This window comes from Corvus hawaiiensis, chromosome 2, assembly GCF_020740725.1.
Source record: "Corvus hawaiiensis isolate bCorHaw1 chromosome 2, bCorHaw1.pri.cur, whole genome shotgun sequence".
Classification (NCBI taxonomy): domain Eukaryota; kingdom Metazoa; phylum Chordata; class Aves; order Passeriformes; family Corvidae; genus Corvus; species Corvus hawaiiensis.
Window position 1 is genome coordinate 95,793,139 of NC_063214.1, and position 17,900 is coordinate 95,811,038.

The 17,900-nt window shown below is 45.8% G+C and overlaps 1 protein-coding gene across 1 annotated transcript in view; it reads left to right on the forward strand.

Annotated features, from left to right (window-relative positions):
- Nucleotides 1-1,804: 1,804 nt before the first annotated feature.
- The window catches only part of SH3RF3 (SH3 domain containing ring finger 3), a 244,821-nt gene continuing 228,725 nt past the window's right edge, over nt 1,805-17,900 (forward strand). The window contains exon 1 of the mRNA XM_048327095.1: nt 1,805-2,263. Coding sequence (XP_048183052.1) covers nt 1,868-2,263 — 396 coding nt within the window. The 5' untranslated portion in view covers nt 1,805-1,867. The remainder of the gene's footprint in view (nt 2,264-17,900) is intronic.

A 17,900-nucleotide genomic window follows, 5' to 3' on the forward strand; every position in this document is an offset into this window, starting at 1 on the left:
TTCCCTCTCCTTGCTCCAACAATGCTTTTTACCCTTTAAGGTTCTCCACTACTCCTTTTTCTTAAATTAACAGTTTTACTCCAGAGAAAGTTCAAGTCCTTGATACTGTAGTCCGCATTTCTCCAGGAATTGGTATTATGTATAGTTTAAAACTGTTGTGTTTGGTATTCCTATCTTCACTTTCACACACAGAAATTTAGTAAATTTTACTATACAGTGTCTAGATTACCCTTATCACAACAGGTTTAACTTTCTGTATGCATTGGAAGTTAACTGTAGAGTCATGAAGCTGATAGAAAGATTTTGTGCAGCCGTCGTGACATGGCTCTCATAAAAAGACAATTTTAAAAGTGACACTTAAGAGGGGGATTAGGAGGGCTTCTGCAGGCACTTGGATTGCAATCCTCAATTCCAGAAGCGCTCTGTTGCAGCACAGGCACAGGTACAGAAGACTGGGTTAGGGGTTGGACCACAAATGAAGAATCTCTTTGTCAAGATCACCACGTATTTCAGTTGTAATTTCTGGCTTAAGCAGGGCCCTAAATCATATTAATAGTTGAAAATTAGCCAAAAAGAGACTTGTCAAATGAAATATTTATATGAAGAATAGGGCTTCTTTGGCAGCTTCTCTTAGGAGAAGCTCTGAGCATGGTCCACATGTGCAAGTGGCTGCATGTCATATTTTTAAACCTCCTGTGGTCAATAAGCACCACGGATGTGTAACTCCAAAATGCCAGGGTCTCTATCCTTACAGCACGGACTGACCACCAGCTCACACAGGACCGAGCACATCCTGCTGCAGCCTTCGGGACGCGGGTACCGCTACAGATTGGACGACACCCGGGAGGGCAGCGGGCTGGGGCACAGAACACCCGGCAGGAATAGGAAGCGCGACCCTCGCTCTTATTTTCCCCTTTTCGGCCCCCACAGGGGTTGGGTACGACACAACAACAATTAAAATACAATTATTTGGGGACGCCCTGGGGCACCGGGGGTGGCGGGGTGAGGCCCCGCGGCCCCGCGCCGCTTGCAGCCGCGCCCGCCAGGGGGCGCCGCGCCGCCAGGGATGGCGCGGCCGGCGGGGCCCCGGCTCCGCTCCCGGCCCGGGGCCGAGCGCTGCTCCCCGCGGGGATGCCGTGCCCACCCACCCTGCTCGCCCGGCCGCCACCACCGATACCGCTCTCCGCGGGGCGCCCGGCCCGCAGCGACTCCCCTCCGCCCCCGCCTGGGTGCCCTTGGCTTCCCCGAAGGGTCTCGTCCGCCTGCCCCCGCCTGTGCGGGAGCCTCCTCCGGGAGCAAAAGGAGGAGGGAATAGTGGCGGCGGCGGCAAGCGGGCGGCGAGCCCTGCTGGGTCGGGTTACAGGGAGCCACGGAGCGGCGGCGAAGCGGGCGGGGACCGCCTGCGGGGCGGCCGCCGTGCTGCGGGCGCCCCCCCGGGGCTTCCCGCCGCTCCCCGCCCCGCGCGGAGGCGCGGCGGGCGCCTCGCCGGGCCCCGCCGTAGCTGCCGAGCCGCGCCGGGCGGCGGGAGGAGGCGCGGGCAGACAGGTGCCCTCCTCCCGAACCGCTGCGCTCCCCGCCGCTGGCATCGCTGCCGCGCCGCACGCCGCTGGGCAGCGTCGCCCAGGCAGCCCCCGAGGTCGCCGCCGCCCGCCGCCGGGGGCAGGCCCGCCGCCCCGATGGCCCCCACCGCCCCGCCGCCGCCCCTCCCTCGCCGCCGCCGGCCGCGGCGGCCCTAGGGGCGTCGGGGCCTTGCGCTGCCCCGCGGAGGGGAGGCGGAGGCGGCGGCGGCGGGGCGGGGGCGGAGGCGGAGGCGAGGGGGCGGCGGAGCGGCGGCGGAACGCCGGCGGAGCGGGAGCCGGCGTCGGCGATGGACGAGTCGTCGCTGCTGGATCTGCTGGAGTGCTCCGTGTGCCTGGAGCGTCTGGACACCACGGCCAAGGTGCTGCCGTGCCAGCACACCTTCTGCCGCCGCTGTCTGGAGAGCATCGTCAGCTCCCGCCACGAGCTGCGCTGCCCCGAGTGCCGCATCCTGGTGGGCTGCGGCGTGGACGAGCTGCCCGCCAACATCCTCCTCGTCCGCCTCCTGGACGGCATCCGGCAGCGGCCCCGCGCCGCCGGGGGCGCCAGCGGCAGCCCCAGCGCCGCGGCCCCCACGTACCCCCAGCCCGCCGCCGCCCCCAGCGCCGTCGCCGCCGCCGCCGCCTCGGCCGCCGCCAGCCTGCGGGAGCTGGCGGCCGCCAGCCGCAGCGCCCTGCTGGGAAAGGTGGGTGCCGGGCCGGGGGCGGGCGGGCTGGCAGCGCGGCCGGGCGAGCGCGCGTCCCCGGGGAGCGCCGGGCGGCTCCGGTTTGCCGGCGGGACGTCCCGCGGGCGGCGGAGAGTGTGTGTCCGCGGGCACCGGCGTGCGCCTGCCCTGCACTTGTGGCTGGTGTGGTCACCCCCCGATCTAACGATGGGAGGCTCGGCCGGGGATGTCCTCAAAGTACTCTGGGCGGCCGCGGGCGGCGGGAGCGGCCGGGACCGCCCCGGGACACCCCCCTTTGGGTGGGCTTTTCCCGGCTGTGGGGCAGCTGCTGCACCGACCGGCCTCAGAGCCGCCCTCGGTGTAGCAGAGCCGGACGTGGAGTTATGAACCGCAGAGTGCCTCGAAAGCGCTTTTATCCGGGTTGTCGGGCTGCGCCAGGTGCCTGTCAGGTGCAGGCAGGAGCCGGCTCCCACCCTCGCTGCCTGCGGGGGAAGTCTCTGGGAACGCTCGGCCGGTCCCGAGCCCGGCGTGTTCCTCTAACCCCGGAATTTCCCCCTCCGCTCCCCGGGCGCTGCCGGTGCGGTTACAACCACACAGAGCCCTCCTGACAGCCGGAACGGAGCGGGGTTTGAAGCTGAAGCTTCCCCTCTCAAGGGAACGTAATTTCATTTTTATGTATAAAGTGTGTGATTTATCGAAGGCGAGTACTGCAGCGTGTGCATTTATTCATTTAACTCTTCAATCGAGTGCCCAATCTCGCGCCCTATAAAGTCCATGACAAGTGTTTCATTGGCTCAGAGGGAACAAGATCAGTCCTCCCAGTGTTCTGTATTGCTCTTTCATGCGATCTGATAAAATTTACTATTGGACGTCTTCAGGAGACTTGAGAATGGAGACAGTCTTAAGACTGTAAATTAATCTCACTTTTAATGTCATATATATACTGGATATGTTTAATTGTCTTTGATCTTTCACGAAATCCACTTGAGATATAGTTTAGTGTACAGCCTTTTGATTTGAAAAGGTCAGTGTAGAGATTCCTTGTGAAGTTGTATTGCTATAGTAAATGTTTCAATTAATTAATTTCCTACTTTTGGTTTGTTTGGGGTTTTTTCTGAGTACTACTGTTTTGAAGTTTTCCCTACAGGAAATGATGGCAAATGCCATACATTGTTTCATAAAATTCAGTTCTGGAGTTGGAAGTGAAATATGCTAGGCAGCATTTCTGGAAGGGGAGATCCTTTATTATTAAACCATAGTCTTCAATGAGCTTCAGGTATTTAATAATGACTTGTCCAATTTAAAGAAGAAAAGGCAATGGCATTCTGCCCTCTGCTTTTTTTTTTGCTTGTTATTCAACTAAGCTTAGTGCTGTAGCTTTGTCACAGCAGACAACTCCTGTCTTCTTGAGTTTCAGCATTACAGAAAGGGAAGTTTGCATTCATTAGGTAAAGTACAATATCCCGTGGTCTGGTTTGAAGTCCAGGCATGCTTCTTTTGTGGGAGTCAGGGTTTGCTTGTTACACCTGCAGTGTTTGTGTTGGAGAGGCAGGGTCTTGCACCGTCACCGTGCTTTTGTGACCATCCAACAAGAAGACAATCTCTGGTTATCAAATCTTCACGTCCTAGTCAAGCTTGCATGTTACAGTGGTGTGCACATGTAAGGAAAAGCTTGATGGGGAAAACTACTTGTAAATTTTTAAGGAAGTTGAATTTTCATTATTTTGCCGTAATTTGTCAGGCTTTTAAAAAGTTGCTTCCCTAGCCATTTTTGCAGATATCATGTAGTAAATAAAAACACGTTGCATTCTATCATTTTCTGCCTTTGATTGAATAGCACTTTGGTGAGCGTTGGCAGTTCTGTTGTCCATTTCTGTGAGTGTTGTTACCCATCTGAATTTGACAGAAAGCAAAATAACACGACCTGAGAATCACATTTTGACTGTTATGGTTAACAACTGCAATTCTTTTCCCTCTGCTGAGGTTAATGGGTGATTCTGGGGCAGTGAGTCTGCTGGGACAGAGTGGGTCTGTGAAACTGTTTGCTTGGCCTTTTGACTGATGGCACAATTTTATCCTGGAAATCAATGCAATGTGCTTGATCCTTACAAGGTTCATTACAGTGAAAGAAAGTCTGAACTAATCTGCTTTTAAAAAAAGCAGCAGGGGAGAATAATCCTCCTTGGAGCTGCTGATACAGCTGATTGCTGAGCAGTCCTGGAGACAAGAGTGCAGAACCTCTCTGTGTACTAAACAATAGATGGTACAATCCAGGCTAGAATCAAGCTCTTTTTGAGGCTGATATGGAAGAGCAGATTTACATCCCTTTCTGCCTTTCGTTGGTCTTTGACAAGTCAGATGCCTTGAAGAGAGCGGAAGTGATTCTTTGTGATATATATATGTTTCAGAAATTGCTGTAGATTTGCTGCCTGGGGCTTAAATGCAAATTACATTATTTTACTAATTATTACCTTTCATTTTAGATAATGCAGTATATAAAATAGGACATACCATTATGGGCTTTGTGGCTAGGAAGGAAACTGCTGATTGTGAAGTGTAATGGCAGAGAGCCAAGGTCACTTCTATCAGACTTCAATCTTGTCCAGATCCTTGGACCGATATGTTAGAATCACACCAGGGATCTGTTTCTGTGAGAGTTTTAATTAACCGTAGACAACAGAGCAGGGCCAGCCTCTGTGTTGCTACCATGCCTGTATTTTGCTTCTGCACCTTATACTTTGGAGAAGTCGTCTTTGTGTAGATGCTGTTTTCTAAAATCAACACATGTTGTTTATCACTTGAGCAAAACTCTGTGGGGTTTGTATTTCTTTGTCAGGTCTCTGGCCTTTCTTTTCCTGTAGTTTGTCACAGACTTGGTCTGTACAGACTGCTGAAAGCCAGCGTAAGAGGGGCTGAGCTGGGGGTGAACTGGCACAGGTGCTGTTTCTAAAGTTGTCCAAGACCATTCTTCAGAAACACTCCTGAAATGCTGTAGGTGTTTTGAGATACCTGGTACACATCTTCAGTGTGAGAGATCTGGAGGTGGCGTGTACCTACTAATATATGCTTGTACAATATTTGAGATTCTATCAATATATAATGGTGTGTGACCTTTCATAAGCCAGTTAGTGACCCAATGCTTCTGTTTCAGCCTGTAAAAAACCAGTAGTCTTGTTCTAAATGATACAGCATATTTTGAGATGTTCATATTAAAGCTGTGTAAATGCAGAGTTTGATATTATACATTATAAAAGGGTCCAACTGCTGAAAGAGCACACTGGAAGAATGGAGGAAAGGAAACCCAACAACTGTGTGCCCCCCCAGGGAATAGACAGGAGGCTCAGAGTGGTTTATAATGGTAGGCCCATTACTCACAAGGTTATAATTTATTGGCTCCTCTGTTTCCATTACCACTGTCAGATTGCTTGGGGAATTCAGGTTCTGTCAAAGTAAATAGCTCCCTTAGATTGTTGAGGCATTATGGTAAATCTGCCTTCTTTACTGAGTGTGGAGTTTGGGGGGGTTTTTTAACAATTATTGCAGTTGATCACTTAAATTTTTTTTCAGCAGTTCTTAAGATCTAATAGCCAGCTAAGTGCATGCAAGTGTTTAGTAATTTCCTCCCAAACCAGGCGTCTTCCACTCCAGGTGCGAGGCTTCCTCATAATACAAACTGAGAACAACATTTGCATGAAAAAGAAACAACCTAGAAAAACAAAACATGTCTCTTTTTTTCCCAGAAGAGAGAGCATGGCCGAAGTGATGGATAGGGGTGTGGTGCATTACCAGATGGGGTTGTAGGTAACGGTGGAGAGTAAGATGTGCATGTAAGGAGAATAATGGGTCAGCATGCCTGAGCCAAGTGACGGATGGGCTCCACTCTGTGTTGCACGGGATGCATCTCATGTGTATCAGCTTTGCAGAGCTATTTCAGCCTTTCAGGAGAAGGGCTGCCATTTGCTAGCCCTTGGCTTCACATGAGTGTTTTGCAAGCAGACGGAACAATGCTAATTTGCTTTTCAGCTACTCTGTAGAAATTCTCCAAAAGAGACATTCAGTCACTTTTTAAGAGTTCTGCCTCATCCTAGGCTGGGTACAGTGGATTAAAAGAGTAGACGTCACAGTATTTCTCCACTCCCCTGTTTCTTTCCTTTTTGGATGCATTGTCTATCAGGTGAAGATCCCACCCTGGATTATGCAAGAGGAAGCAGATGGAGTTTGGCGTTTATATGCATTTATATATATTACAGTAGGATTGTGTAAGGGACACGCTTTGTCTTGGGCAGAGGATACTCTTCAGCTTGCCTTTTAATGGTCAGACTTGCACAGACTGGAGTGCTGTTCAGCACTGTGCCATGTACATAAACCCAGGGACGTACCTTACTTTTGTTCATTCTCTTTGATTTATTTGCTTCTGATGCTGTAGTTTTGCTGATCTTGAACTTTGTCATAAAACCATCCAAAAAAGAGTGATGTTCCACATGTCAAAGGCTCTGATCTTGAGGATTTTCTTTTTGTCTGGCAGACGGCTAAAAATGTGTTTTGACACAGGAGATTAACTACCATACTAAGGGTATTGTGAAAAATATAGCCAGGAGTATTTAAAACCCCAGCAATTGAAGCTGTCCTCACAGAAATGAGTGAGCATAGGAGAGGGGATTGCTGAGGGGCTGTGTCAGAAAAATTCATCATTCAGTGAGCTCTTACACTTTTCAGAAAATGTGCCATTTGCAGGTGTCATCTTCATGTCCATTATGTTTTCCAGAAATGGAGTATTTTTACTTGTGATTTTTACTGCGTGATGGTGTTATTTTACTTGCACGCTAGAAAAACATGATGTGACCCAAGAGTGCCAGTGCTGACAGTGGACTTTTTCTTCTGAATTGGGATGGCCAGCAGTGGCTCAGTCCCTATTAGTTTGTGTCAGTGGGACATGCCTCTGTAGGACTCCTCTTGATGTCAAATGTGAATGCTAAGTTTGATCCCTGCACGTCATCCTTCTGAATGATTCATGGCGAACACTGGTAACGTTTAGCATATGACAGCATTCCATGTTCAGTAGTTGGTTACTCAAAGACAGATGGATAGGCTTGCTCGACTCAGCCCTAAAGATTTTGTGCACGTTTCAACCCTGGCAATTTTTGCCCAGCTGCCCTAAAGCTCTGCTGTTGTTTCAAGGCACATGCAGAACGTGGTCATTGATGTCTAGTGAGCTGCATGACCATTCTGAGCTTCACGTTTCCCAGATGAAAACTTGCCCTAGTAGCACTAGCCCACCCTCATGTGCTTCTCAATCTTCCGAAGGAAGCTGCCCTACAAACACAGAATTGCTACTAGAGAAGCTGGGTTTTGGGAAAATTTAGAAGTGCTGGCTGTATACACTGAAGCTACAATGGTTGTTTTCTGCCGTTGAGTGGGGTTTGGCAGAGATGCTGCACTTTGTTTGCGGGGAGTGTCGGCACAGGGATGCAGCGATGCACACTGTGTGTGGACTGTAACAGTACACTGTATTCCTTGTTTCTAATCTTATCAGTTCATGTTCAGGCAGACTCCTGGTTCTGGCTGGGTGCCCAACAGGTCAGACAGGCTGCAGACACTGGCTGTTAATGCCGGGTGCCTGTACTTGCAGGTCAGGGGGAGGCTACGCATGCTCTTTCTAGATGAAGCTGTGTCCAAACGATCAATAAGCTGCCACGTAAAGTGCTACAACAATATTTTATTTATGCCATGGAGGATTTCTTTCTCTGAGAAGGTATTTTCTTATACAGTGGAGTTATTTTTGTCTGCTGTCTCATAATTTTAGCTTAATAATCCCATTACAATTTCAACTTGAAAAGGCTGGGTACTTCTTGAGTTTTGCACTGTTGTATTTATACTGTCTCCTCTAATTTCACTATTCTGTTCAACATTTCATGCTGTTTCTGTTAAGAAACAGTGCTTAAATTTCAGATAAAAACCATAGTTTACTCCTGCACTTCAATGACCCACCTGAAATATCTTTGGCTGTGAGATGTCACTTTCTTTCGAAGTTGTAGATCATTCTTAGAAGCCTTTCCTTAAGCTTCAGAAGGCTTTATAACCAGTATAAATCATATATATAAATCAACTAACTCTGATCAATGTCTTTAAGCATTGCAACATTGTAATTGATGACCTCTAGAGCACCGGATTCATTCAGTGTTCAGGGACTTTGTGACTTCTACAGACCACAACTGCTGGGGATGCACGCGGTTTCAGCTTTCCTGTATTCACTAATCACATATCAAGCTAAATTTTTGCAAGCGTTTTCAATGCAGTCTTGTTAAAATCTGATATTTTACAACAGGTTTTCCCAGTCTGCCATGAGCTGTCATGGGAAGAACCCAAGAATAGTTTTAATAGGACATGAGAGCCTGGACAAAGATAAACTACAGGATTTGAGAAAGTTGCATGACCTTGGCGTTGCCCAGCTCCCACAGCAGCTGTGCTTCTGCAGCTGTGGAGGGAGTGACGGGGAGATACAGTGCCAGCTGAAAGCCACCTATTTATTCCTAGTTTTGCACCAAACGAAACTGCTCCTAATGACAGAATCCTCTTGCGTGGAGCAGCCTGGTACTTTGGCTGGAAAGTTACTGGTCTGACCATTATGCAAAAGAAAAAAAAAAAAAGGGATAATTAAAAAATGAGAAAAATTTCTTTCTAGTGCATCATGCAGATGGTCCTGGGAACAGGTTCTCCCCACATACCAGCCCCGTATCCTCTTTCTTTTGCTGGTTTGGATTCCTCTGACATCTTGAGCCATGCCTTTTCCTGACTGTATGGGGTGGCAAGGGGGGGGGTTGCTGATGGGCTAGTTTTACTCACTTGGCTCTGTTACAGTCTTCCTCAGCAGTAATGTTAAAATTGGTACCTCCTCTTTGGGAGAAGTTTTGCTTATGTTGCTAGAGGATTTCTGAAAAACCTTTAAAATTGTTTGAATAGCTTTAAAAAAAAACCCTGAGCGCGTGCCTAATAATTTAATCTAATTGTCTCTGTATGTAATTTGAATGTTTTTATTCTGTTAGAAAGAACAAACATTAATTTAATGATACATGTACATGAAATGGCTTAGGGGAAGAACAGAAGTAGGGAGTATTACTTTTGGTATTAAAAAGACATTTTGTTTTCAAAAGCAGAGAGAAAAATGTAAAACATCTGGAATCAAGAGCACTTTCTGCCCAGTCTTTTGAGCATAACTTCCATTGGTTCCACAGAACTTGCTGCTCACTGATTGCTGTTAGCTGGATGACCTGTGAACTCAGGTGATGGGCAGCTGAATATCTGCCCAAAGGAGCTGATGGAGCTCTTCAGGGGGTCAGCGGAAGGACTTGTCCCCTGGCACTGGGCTCAAGTCTTTCACATCTGCAGGCCAGCTATTGAGGGGTTAAATAGGGAAAACCTCGCTTGGGTTTGTCTTATAACCGGTTTCTGGCACTTTCAAAGCATCGGTTGGCCCCTTCTGAAGTTTGGCTTCTTGTCCTGTCGGAGTGGTTGGGATTTTTGGTGCAACTGGTCTGTTTGTATGTGGTTGACTGAGGGCAGGGGTTTCTGGGGGATGCAGATCCTCATGAACACTTTAAAGCTGTTTCTGCAGCAGGTCTCCATCTTGTCCGATTTTGGAAATGGGAGGGCTTAGCTGTCTGGTTCACAGCGCTGGGTGCCAGGAGAAGGAAGGCTGTGAGATTCACTAATTAAAAAAAGGGAGAGATGGAACTGTTTTCTTTCACCATGGTGTTTGCATAATATAATTTGACTCAGGAATGCTGAGGAATTTTTTGTCTGCTTGCAGTGGCAATGGGACAAAGGTGCAAAACCCTTTCCTGCTTTGCAGCTTTCAGCCTTTTTTTTTTTTTTTTTGTTTTGAAGATACCTTAAGGATTTGTGGTAGGGAGGAATTTGTCCCTCATATTGGCTGTCAACAGGAATATGATTTATCAGACAAGTGAAACTAATACTGTATATGGTTAAGGAGTGCCTTTCTGTGCACAAAAATGGTATTTATGAGAAGAGGTTGCTTCTTAGTCAATGCTTAGAGTGTCTTTCCACTGCTACAGCAACAAGCACAAGAGTCTGATTATTCAGGCAAGTTAGCATACTTTTTTTTTTCCAAGTTTTTTGAAAATCTGATGCAAACTAATATGAATTTGCCATTGCTAATTTTAGAGTGGTCTGCTTGTATAAGATAACAAATCCCAGTTTTACTTTAAAGAAAAAGTATTTTAACAGAAGGCTGGCGAGATTGTTACCAAAATGCTAATGATCATTTCTCCTACAGTCTCAGTTATTTTCAGAGGGAGGACTAGAATAGCTACATAATCTGAATAATATTGATTTTAATATGTATTACTGTCTCATTAAGCTGTTATAGTCTTTCCCCTTCTGGACAAAGGTTCATTAATTGCTGCGGTTGATGTATCATTAAAGTGGGTTTAGGTGCAAAATGAATAGAGGGAAAGAGAGATCTAAAATGTTGACTGTGCAGTAGTGGATGAACCTTTGGGTTAAGGTATTACAGTCCTAACCAAATGAAGGAGGCACTGCTGTGTTTGATATGCTGCCTCCTAATTGCCTTCCCTGCAACAGCCAAGAAGTCGGCCAAACACAGGCACTATTGTATTTACTTTCCTAAATGATCATTTCAGTAAATATTATTTAATATGTTTATTTGTGGATTACTTTCAGGCCAATTCCAATAAAAAAACTCCTCTGTGACCTACTATAAAAAGACATGATTTTATAAACTTACTTTTTAATTTCTAAATTAATTTTGAAACAGCTTTTAGAAGGCTGCCTCTTTACTGGCTGCCTTCATATGTGTTTTGAAATGCTTTTATTTCAACCTGTACCGGGTTTACAATATTGTCATCCTTATAAGCAAATCAATATGTTTTCATTTCCAATAACAGCAATAATTTATGAATTTGTAGTTATTTTAATGCAGTGAAGTAGCAGGAATTAGAGGGAAGTAGAAGGAAGATTTTGCTTTGATTGTGTTTTGATTGACTTCAACTAACATCTAGTTGTCTGTAAATACAATACACACAAATATAGGCATGTATACTATATATATCTATATCTACATATATATCTATCTATATATAGATAGATATATAGATATATATCTGTCTCCCTGAATGTATTTTTTTTTGTCAGAAGGGCCTCTTCCATGCATTCTTGTATCCATATCCAATCCAGTAAACTGTGCATTATTGTCAGACATGAGTGTGTGTTGTGTCACAGTGCAGTGGCTGGTCCTGCCACATCTCTGGACGTGTGCCCATGGGTACCCCTGTTGCAGAGCACGTGTCCTTGAGGGATCATAGGAGTGCACGTATGCAGTCTCCTCTTGCACCCCAAAAATACAGATCTGTGCTTGTCATGTGAGGGAGAAGGGATGCGCAGCAAGAGGATGGCAGGGGAATGGGTCCCAGTGTGCTGCAAGGCACCTGTTCCTCGAGGATGCTGGGACGTGTCGTGACAGGCTCTTCTGATGCTCGTTGCTGAGCATCCTTGTGATTTCATGCTAAAATGTCACGAGATGAGACACAGAAATAGCACAGACTTTCCTGGCAGAAGTGTGATCTGCAGCATGTTGAGTGGGCACAATGCATCAGCGCCGGGGCTGCTGCTCCTTGGCCAGCTCTGTGTGGGAAGGGTGCAGCACTGTGGAAGAGGTAGATGAGGACATCTTTGTGTTCAGTCCAGAGCATCTTGCATTTCAGCCAAGAGTTTTTGTGTGGAGAGCCTGATTCTTTTGTGTCGCTCTTTCTGAAACAAATCATAAACCCCCCTTGGAGAATAGAGTCATACACACGTCATAAAATACAGTAAAATAGTAGTTGACAAACATGAGATGAAATTTTTTTGCTTATTCTCTTCTGCTGTGTAGGTAATTATGGTGTTAGATTTTAGTAGGAAACATCTGATTATTTGTATTTCACAGTTATGCAGCAATTTAAAATCTGAACCACTTACACCTTTTTAACAATTAGTAATTTTTTCGTAAAAGGAAAGCATGTTACCTTTGATCTATAGTGCATAAGGGAAAATTCATTTTTTCCTAGTTAGAATTTTATTTGTTCTTTTGATAAACACAGGACTTCCTTTTATGTGCAGTTAGTCTCACTTTTATCTGAGTGTAAACTTCCATGAGGGTCACTACTGTTAAAAATAATTCAGCACATTTTTAAGAAGGGACTGTGTAGGTTTCATGATCTGTAATAATCCTCATCCCTGGCTTCTAAAACCAGGAAGCAAGTAGCTAAAGGGAAGGTTGGTGTCTTCCTCCCTTTGTCTTGTCAGCAGCATACTACAAGAAGTACAGAGCTGTTCAGAGCCACATTTGGTGGTGTTCAAGAGCAACATTTGCTTTCCAGTTTCTCCACTTTTGATGTTTGTTTCATATGAATTTTATACCGTTGAAGTTGCTGTTGCTAAGAATTGGTTTTGCCTGTTGTATTAAAAAATCCCAAAACAACGAAATACAGTATTGAGTTTGCTGCCTTGTGCAGTGTGCAGAGCTGAGAGACAAGCCGTGTCTTCCCCCATGAATGAGAGCAGGAAATAGGTTTGGTGCCACAAGTCACTGTGGTTGTCTGGGGGACTCGAGGCAGTTTGTCATGCTGTTTAATGCATCTCCTCTCCCAGCTGTTTCACCCACCTTTAAAAAGTTACAAAAAATAGGAATACCAGAAGCAAACTGCTTTGTTGGTGGTGGTAACAGAAGATCCAGGGAAGGATCTGTGTCATCATGCCCTTCCTTCATCACCATTGCAGACGTCCAGCAGTCAGGAGTGGGCAGGAACAGCCTGTCCAGGGGCTGGGCTCTGCTTCTCCTGTCCTCTTTCCCTCTCCACATGAATCCTCACTTTTCAGTGGGCCAGGGCACCTTTCTGTGCCTTCACTCCTGCTTGTTGAAGTTTTAACCTCCCAAATTAGCACATCCTCTCTAGCCTATATTGCAGAACCCAGCTTTCAGGATGAGCATTGTCACCTTTTTTTCTGTGTGATGAGCTCATAGAAGGACCCAGAAGATGAGCTTCTTCCACATGGATGATGAAATGCTTCATGAGTCACTGGGGATGCTAGTAGTCAGGGACCCTAGGAGAGGGGGGTGCTTGGTGGTAGCTAATGACAGGATGACTGTACCATGTAGAGTCATACTGAAAGGCGGCATAGGGCTGGGCAGAAAATGAGAGAGGATCATTTTGGATGTTTGGTTTCCTGTGGGAGTAGGGCTTGTGTGATAAGCCTAATCTTAAAAATATGAGGGGAGTGTTTAGGGAGAATTTGCCCCGACAGTTTTGTAGGTTAGTATTCAAGTGCAGTCAATAATAACACTAATAAGATTTGGAGGCCATGTTGAACTTTCTAAGTCTTTGTACCCCTCTGTCTGAGCTCAGAAACCTCTGCTGCACCAGGGACATGATCAGCTGCTCCCTCATTGCTGCAGCAGGAAAGGAGTTGGTGGGCTTGTGCCATCGTGTATTTGTCATGAAATTAACGCTCCCTAGACTCAGCCTGCTTTGACCACTCTTCACACAGGCCACCACCTACTCAGAAAACAGAGGCAGGGGCAGTTGTCCCCGGCCAGTAATCACGGGAGGAGAATTCAGGGTGCACAGAGGTGACAATAAAAGAGGCACAATACCAAGGAGAAGAGGGGATGTTCCCAATGGCTGATGTTCTTCAATTCTTTGTAGTTCTTTGTTTTTCATCAAATGAGGCTTAAAAATTCCAGGTGGTATTCCATTTGTTCCAGCCTCCTTCATGTGTTTTGGCTTCTTGTTAGTTAGATTTTATACAAAATAGAAGTTTAAATTATTCCATTCTCAAGTGAAGGGATGAAAGGAAATTACCTTAAATTGAACTAGGAGAGGTTCAGATTAGATATTAGAAAAAAAATTTCACTGAAAGAGTGGTTAGGCATTGGAGCAAATGGAGTCACCGTCTCTGGAAGTGTTCAAGAGGCATCTGAATGTGTCACTTGGGGATATGGTTTAGCGGTGATTATTGTGGTGCTGGGTTGATGGTTGGAGTGGATAATCTTGAAGGTCTCATCTAACCTTGATGATTCTGTGATTCCCTCAGCAATACCCCTCATGTAGTGGGTAGTTTCTACACTAGAATGCTGCCCTGCCAGAGGGGGCCTTTCCTATTTAAGTTGATCATTTGAGATTAATTCGCCTGGTTATGAAAATTGTGGGGAAAGAGGGTTTTTTAGGATCTTGGATGTTGGAGAAGCGTATTTCCTTTAATACTCCCTATAGCTATCTCGGGAGACTTTTTGTTGATGCAGGGGCTGGGGTGAAAGGAGCCTGAGCTCACAGTTAAAATAGGAGATAGCAGGAAACTGGGTAGAGCTGAGTTCCTCAGCTGGTCTGATGCTTTTTTGATGAACATGTGCTTCTTTGATTGAGTCAACTGTTGAGTTTAAAGTTGTGTATAGTGATGCTGATTCCCCAAATCAGTGATTCCTGTTCAGTGCTGGTGAAATAAACAGAAGCCAAACACTGAGCAGGAACTGTGGTCAGCCTGAAGTTGTTTCATTAGTGTGTAAACTCAGAGCAATTGGCAGTGAGCAGATAAAGATCAGAATGAATCTCAGGTAAAACAGTAAAGGTTACTTCGGGGGGGTTTTTGTGGTTTTTTTCCCTCCCATGAAGAGTTTAAAAGAGCATTAAAAGATGCCTCTATAGCAATATTTCATTTTTTGATGTCATGTAGCTGCAGACCCAAGAAAATAGTATTATGAGGAGATCCTGATCCTTGTAATGTTCAGTATCCTAGCTGTTTAGTAGCTTTGTCTGAGTGAGCTTCAAATAAACACTCTTCTGGTTTTTATGGCTTTTTTCAGTAATTAATGAAGGAATGTGAGTAATCTGCTACTTGGCAGATCTGCTCTTTAGGACTCTGACTCTGTTTGGTGGGAGGTGTGAGAAATCACTACCATAGTAAGTAGCAGTATTGTAGCATCTCAGTAGAACCATTTTTGAGAGTGTTGGTGGAATAGTTGAGACTATTGCTGGAAGGCAATAGTCTCCTTCCTTGGAAGAAAAGCTTGAGAAACATCATTCAAATAGCTTTGCTTCATTGACCTGGTGAAAATATTATTCAAGATAATGGTTTGCACAGATGGAGTTGCTGTATTACTTCACTGTAGGTCTGTCAGGTGTTACTATTTTCTGCTCTGCATGCCATGAATAGATTTGCTTTTTCCCTCTTATTTCACATATTTGCTTTCTTTGCACATGCAAGAAGCAAAAGGAAACAATTCTGCCAGGAATAAAAGTCTCGCATGGAGGCTGTGTCCTCGTCACCACGTTCCCCATGGGTTCAGGCCATGGAGGGGTTTGCTCCTGTTGGGGCGTGGGAGGATGCACTGTGTTTTCACTCAGGCTTGATGGGGGGTGACAGCTTAGGGAACCCCCGTGGCCCACTCCGTGCCCTTGTGGTGTCCCGTGCTGCTGGTGCCCTTCGTGCCTGAGCAGCAGCAGGACAGTGTCCCCATTGCCGTCTCCCCTTGACATTGTCTCTGCCCCATTGCCATCACCCCTTTGTCCCAGGACCCTCTCTGTGTGGGGCAGCAGACGGCCTGTGGAGCAGAGCTGTTTCTGAGCTCCTGACACTCCCTATTCATTTTGCACGTGAGCAGCATTGGAGCAGAGATGGACCAAATGAATGGCCAATGTCCAAATGGAGATGTGGACACCATGTGGTGTTCCTTAGGGTTCTTTATTGGGACCAGTACTGTTCAGTAACTTTATTAATAATGTAGACAGTGGGATTGAGTGCACCCTCAGCAAATGTGCTGATGGCACATGTAAAGTGGTGCCATTGATATGCTTGAGGGAAGGGATGCCATCCATAGTATCCATGACAGGTTTAAGGAGTGGGTCCATGTGAATCTCACAAAGTTCAGCCAGGCCAGCTGCAAGATTCTGCACCTCTGGCAAACACCACTATCACCACAGACTGCGTTACAAAATGGACTGAGAACCACTCTGCCTAGAAGGACTTCGGGATACTGGTGCATGGAAAGCTAGGCATGAGCTGACAATGTGCGCTTGCAGCCTGGAAGTTCAGATGTGTCCTGGCCGGCATCCAAAGCAGCATGGCCAGCAGGTTGGGGGAGGTCATTCTGCCCTACTTCACTCTCATGAGACCCCACCTTGAGTACTGTGTCCAGCTCTGGGGTGCCCCATACAAGACAGATATGGACCTGTTAGAGTGGGTCCAGATGAAGGCTGGAGCACTTGAGAGACTTGGGTTTGTTCAGCCTGGAGAAGAGAATGTTCCAGGGAGCCCTTATTACAGCCCTCCAGTACCTAAAAGGAGCTTATAAGAAAGATATATAGAGACTTTTTTCACCAGGACCTGTAGTAACAGGATACGGGTAACAGCTTTAAAGTGGAAGAGGATAGATTTAGATTAAATATGAGGAACAAATTCTTTACTGTGGGGGCTGATGAGGCACTGGAACAGGTTTTCCTGAGAACTTGTGGCTGCCCCATCCCTGGAAATGTTCAAGGCTAGGCTGGATGGGGCCTGGAGCACTCTGGTCAGTAGAAGTGTCCCTGTCAATAGTAGGAGGATTGAAACTAGATGATCTTTAAGGTCCCTTCCATCCCAAACCATTCTGTGATTGTGTGACTCTATGACCAGAGAATGAGCACAGAATACAGGACGTGAGACACAGCTACAGACAGTGAAAAGTAAATATTGTAAAATGCATGTGTATGTTTTTCATGAGGTTACAGTAGTTCACATATCTACTGTTGATTCTCTAAACATCTTGATGCAGTATGAAGATGCTGCAAGGAAAATTGTATTTTCGTGCTGAATGGTTTATTTGGCTATAATGCTTCCAAATTGAATACAGAATTGAATAAAAATGGAGTCATTCTCTTATCTTTATTCCATCACAGCTTTGCTGCAGGAATTATTTTGATTTGCAGAAGAGTTTATAGTGGAAAAACCATTTGACATCCATAACAAATATAGTCTCATCTTTAATGGATTGTTTAAATTTTGCAACGTGTGTTCTGTTTCTGAACAATAATAGTAAATTCTTGACCTTATGTTACAGCTTGCAGTTCTCCAATAAATACAGGAATATTTAGTTAATGTTTCTTAACTCCATAGAATCCTTCATAGAAAACAGTAAATACCTGTGCTTCCTTTGTGGATGAGAAGTTAAAGCACAACCAAAGGGACCCACTACCAGCACGGCAGAACCAGGGAGTGATCACACGCCTCCAGACTTGAGCACTGTGCTGTTGTGGCACTTGATGCACTCAAGCTCCTGTCATCATCCTCATGTTTGGAAGGAGCGTGACAGACATTTCACACGAGTTCCACCTCCTTTGCTGTGTGCTACAGCTCTCTTTGGCTTATAGCCAAGTTTAGTTACTGTAGTTGCTGAAATTGTTTTCCTGTTCTATTTCCTAGTATTAAATTGCTGTAAAATTAACTGGAAAACTACTATTATGTACCCTGTTTCTTTCTTTTGTCTTCACGTTCTGGGTATTTTTTGTTTGCATGTGTTTATTTTTCCTTTATTTTCTCTTCTATTGCATCTGTGAAGCTTTTGTTTTCCATTTTCATGTCATTTGACATATGAGAGAAGCCAAATAAAATA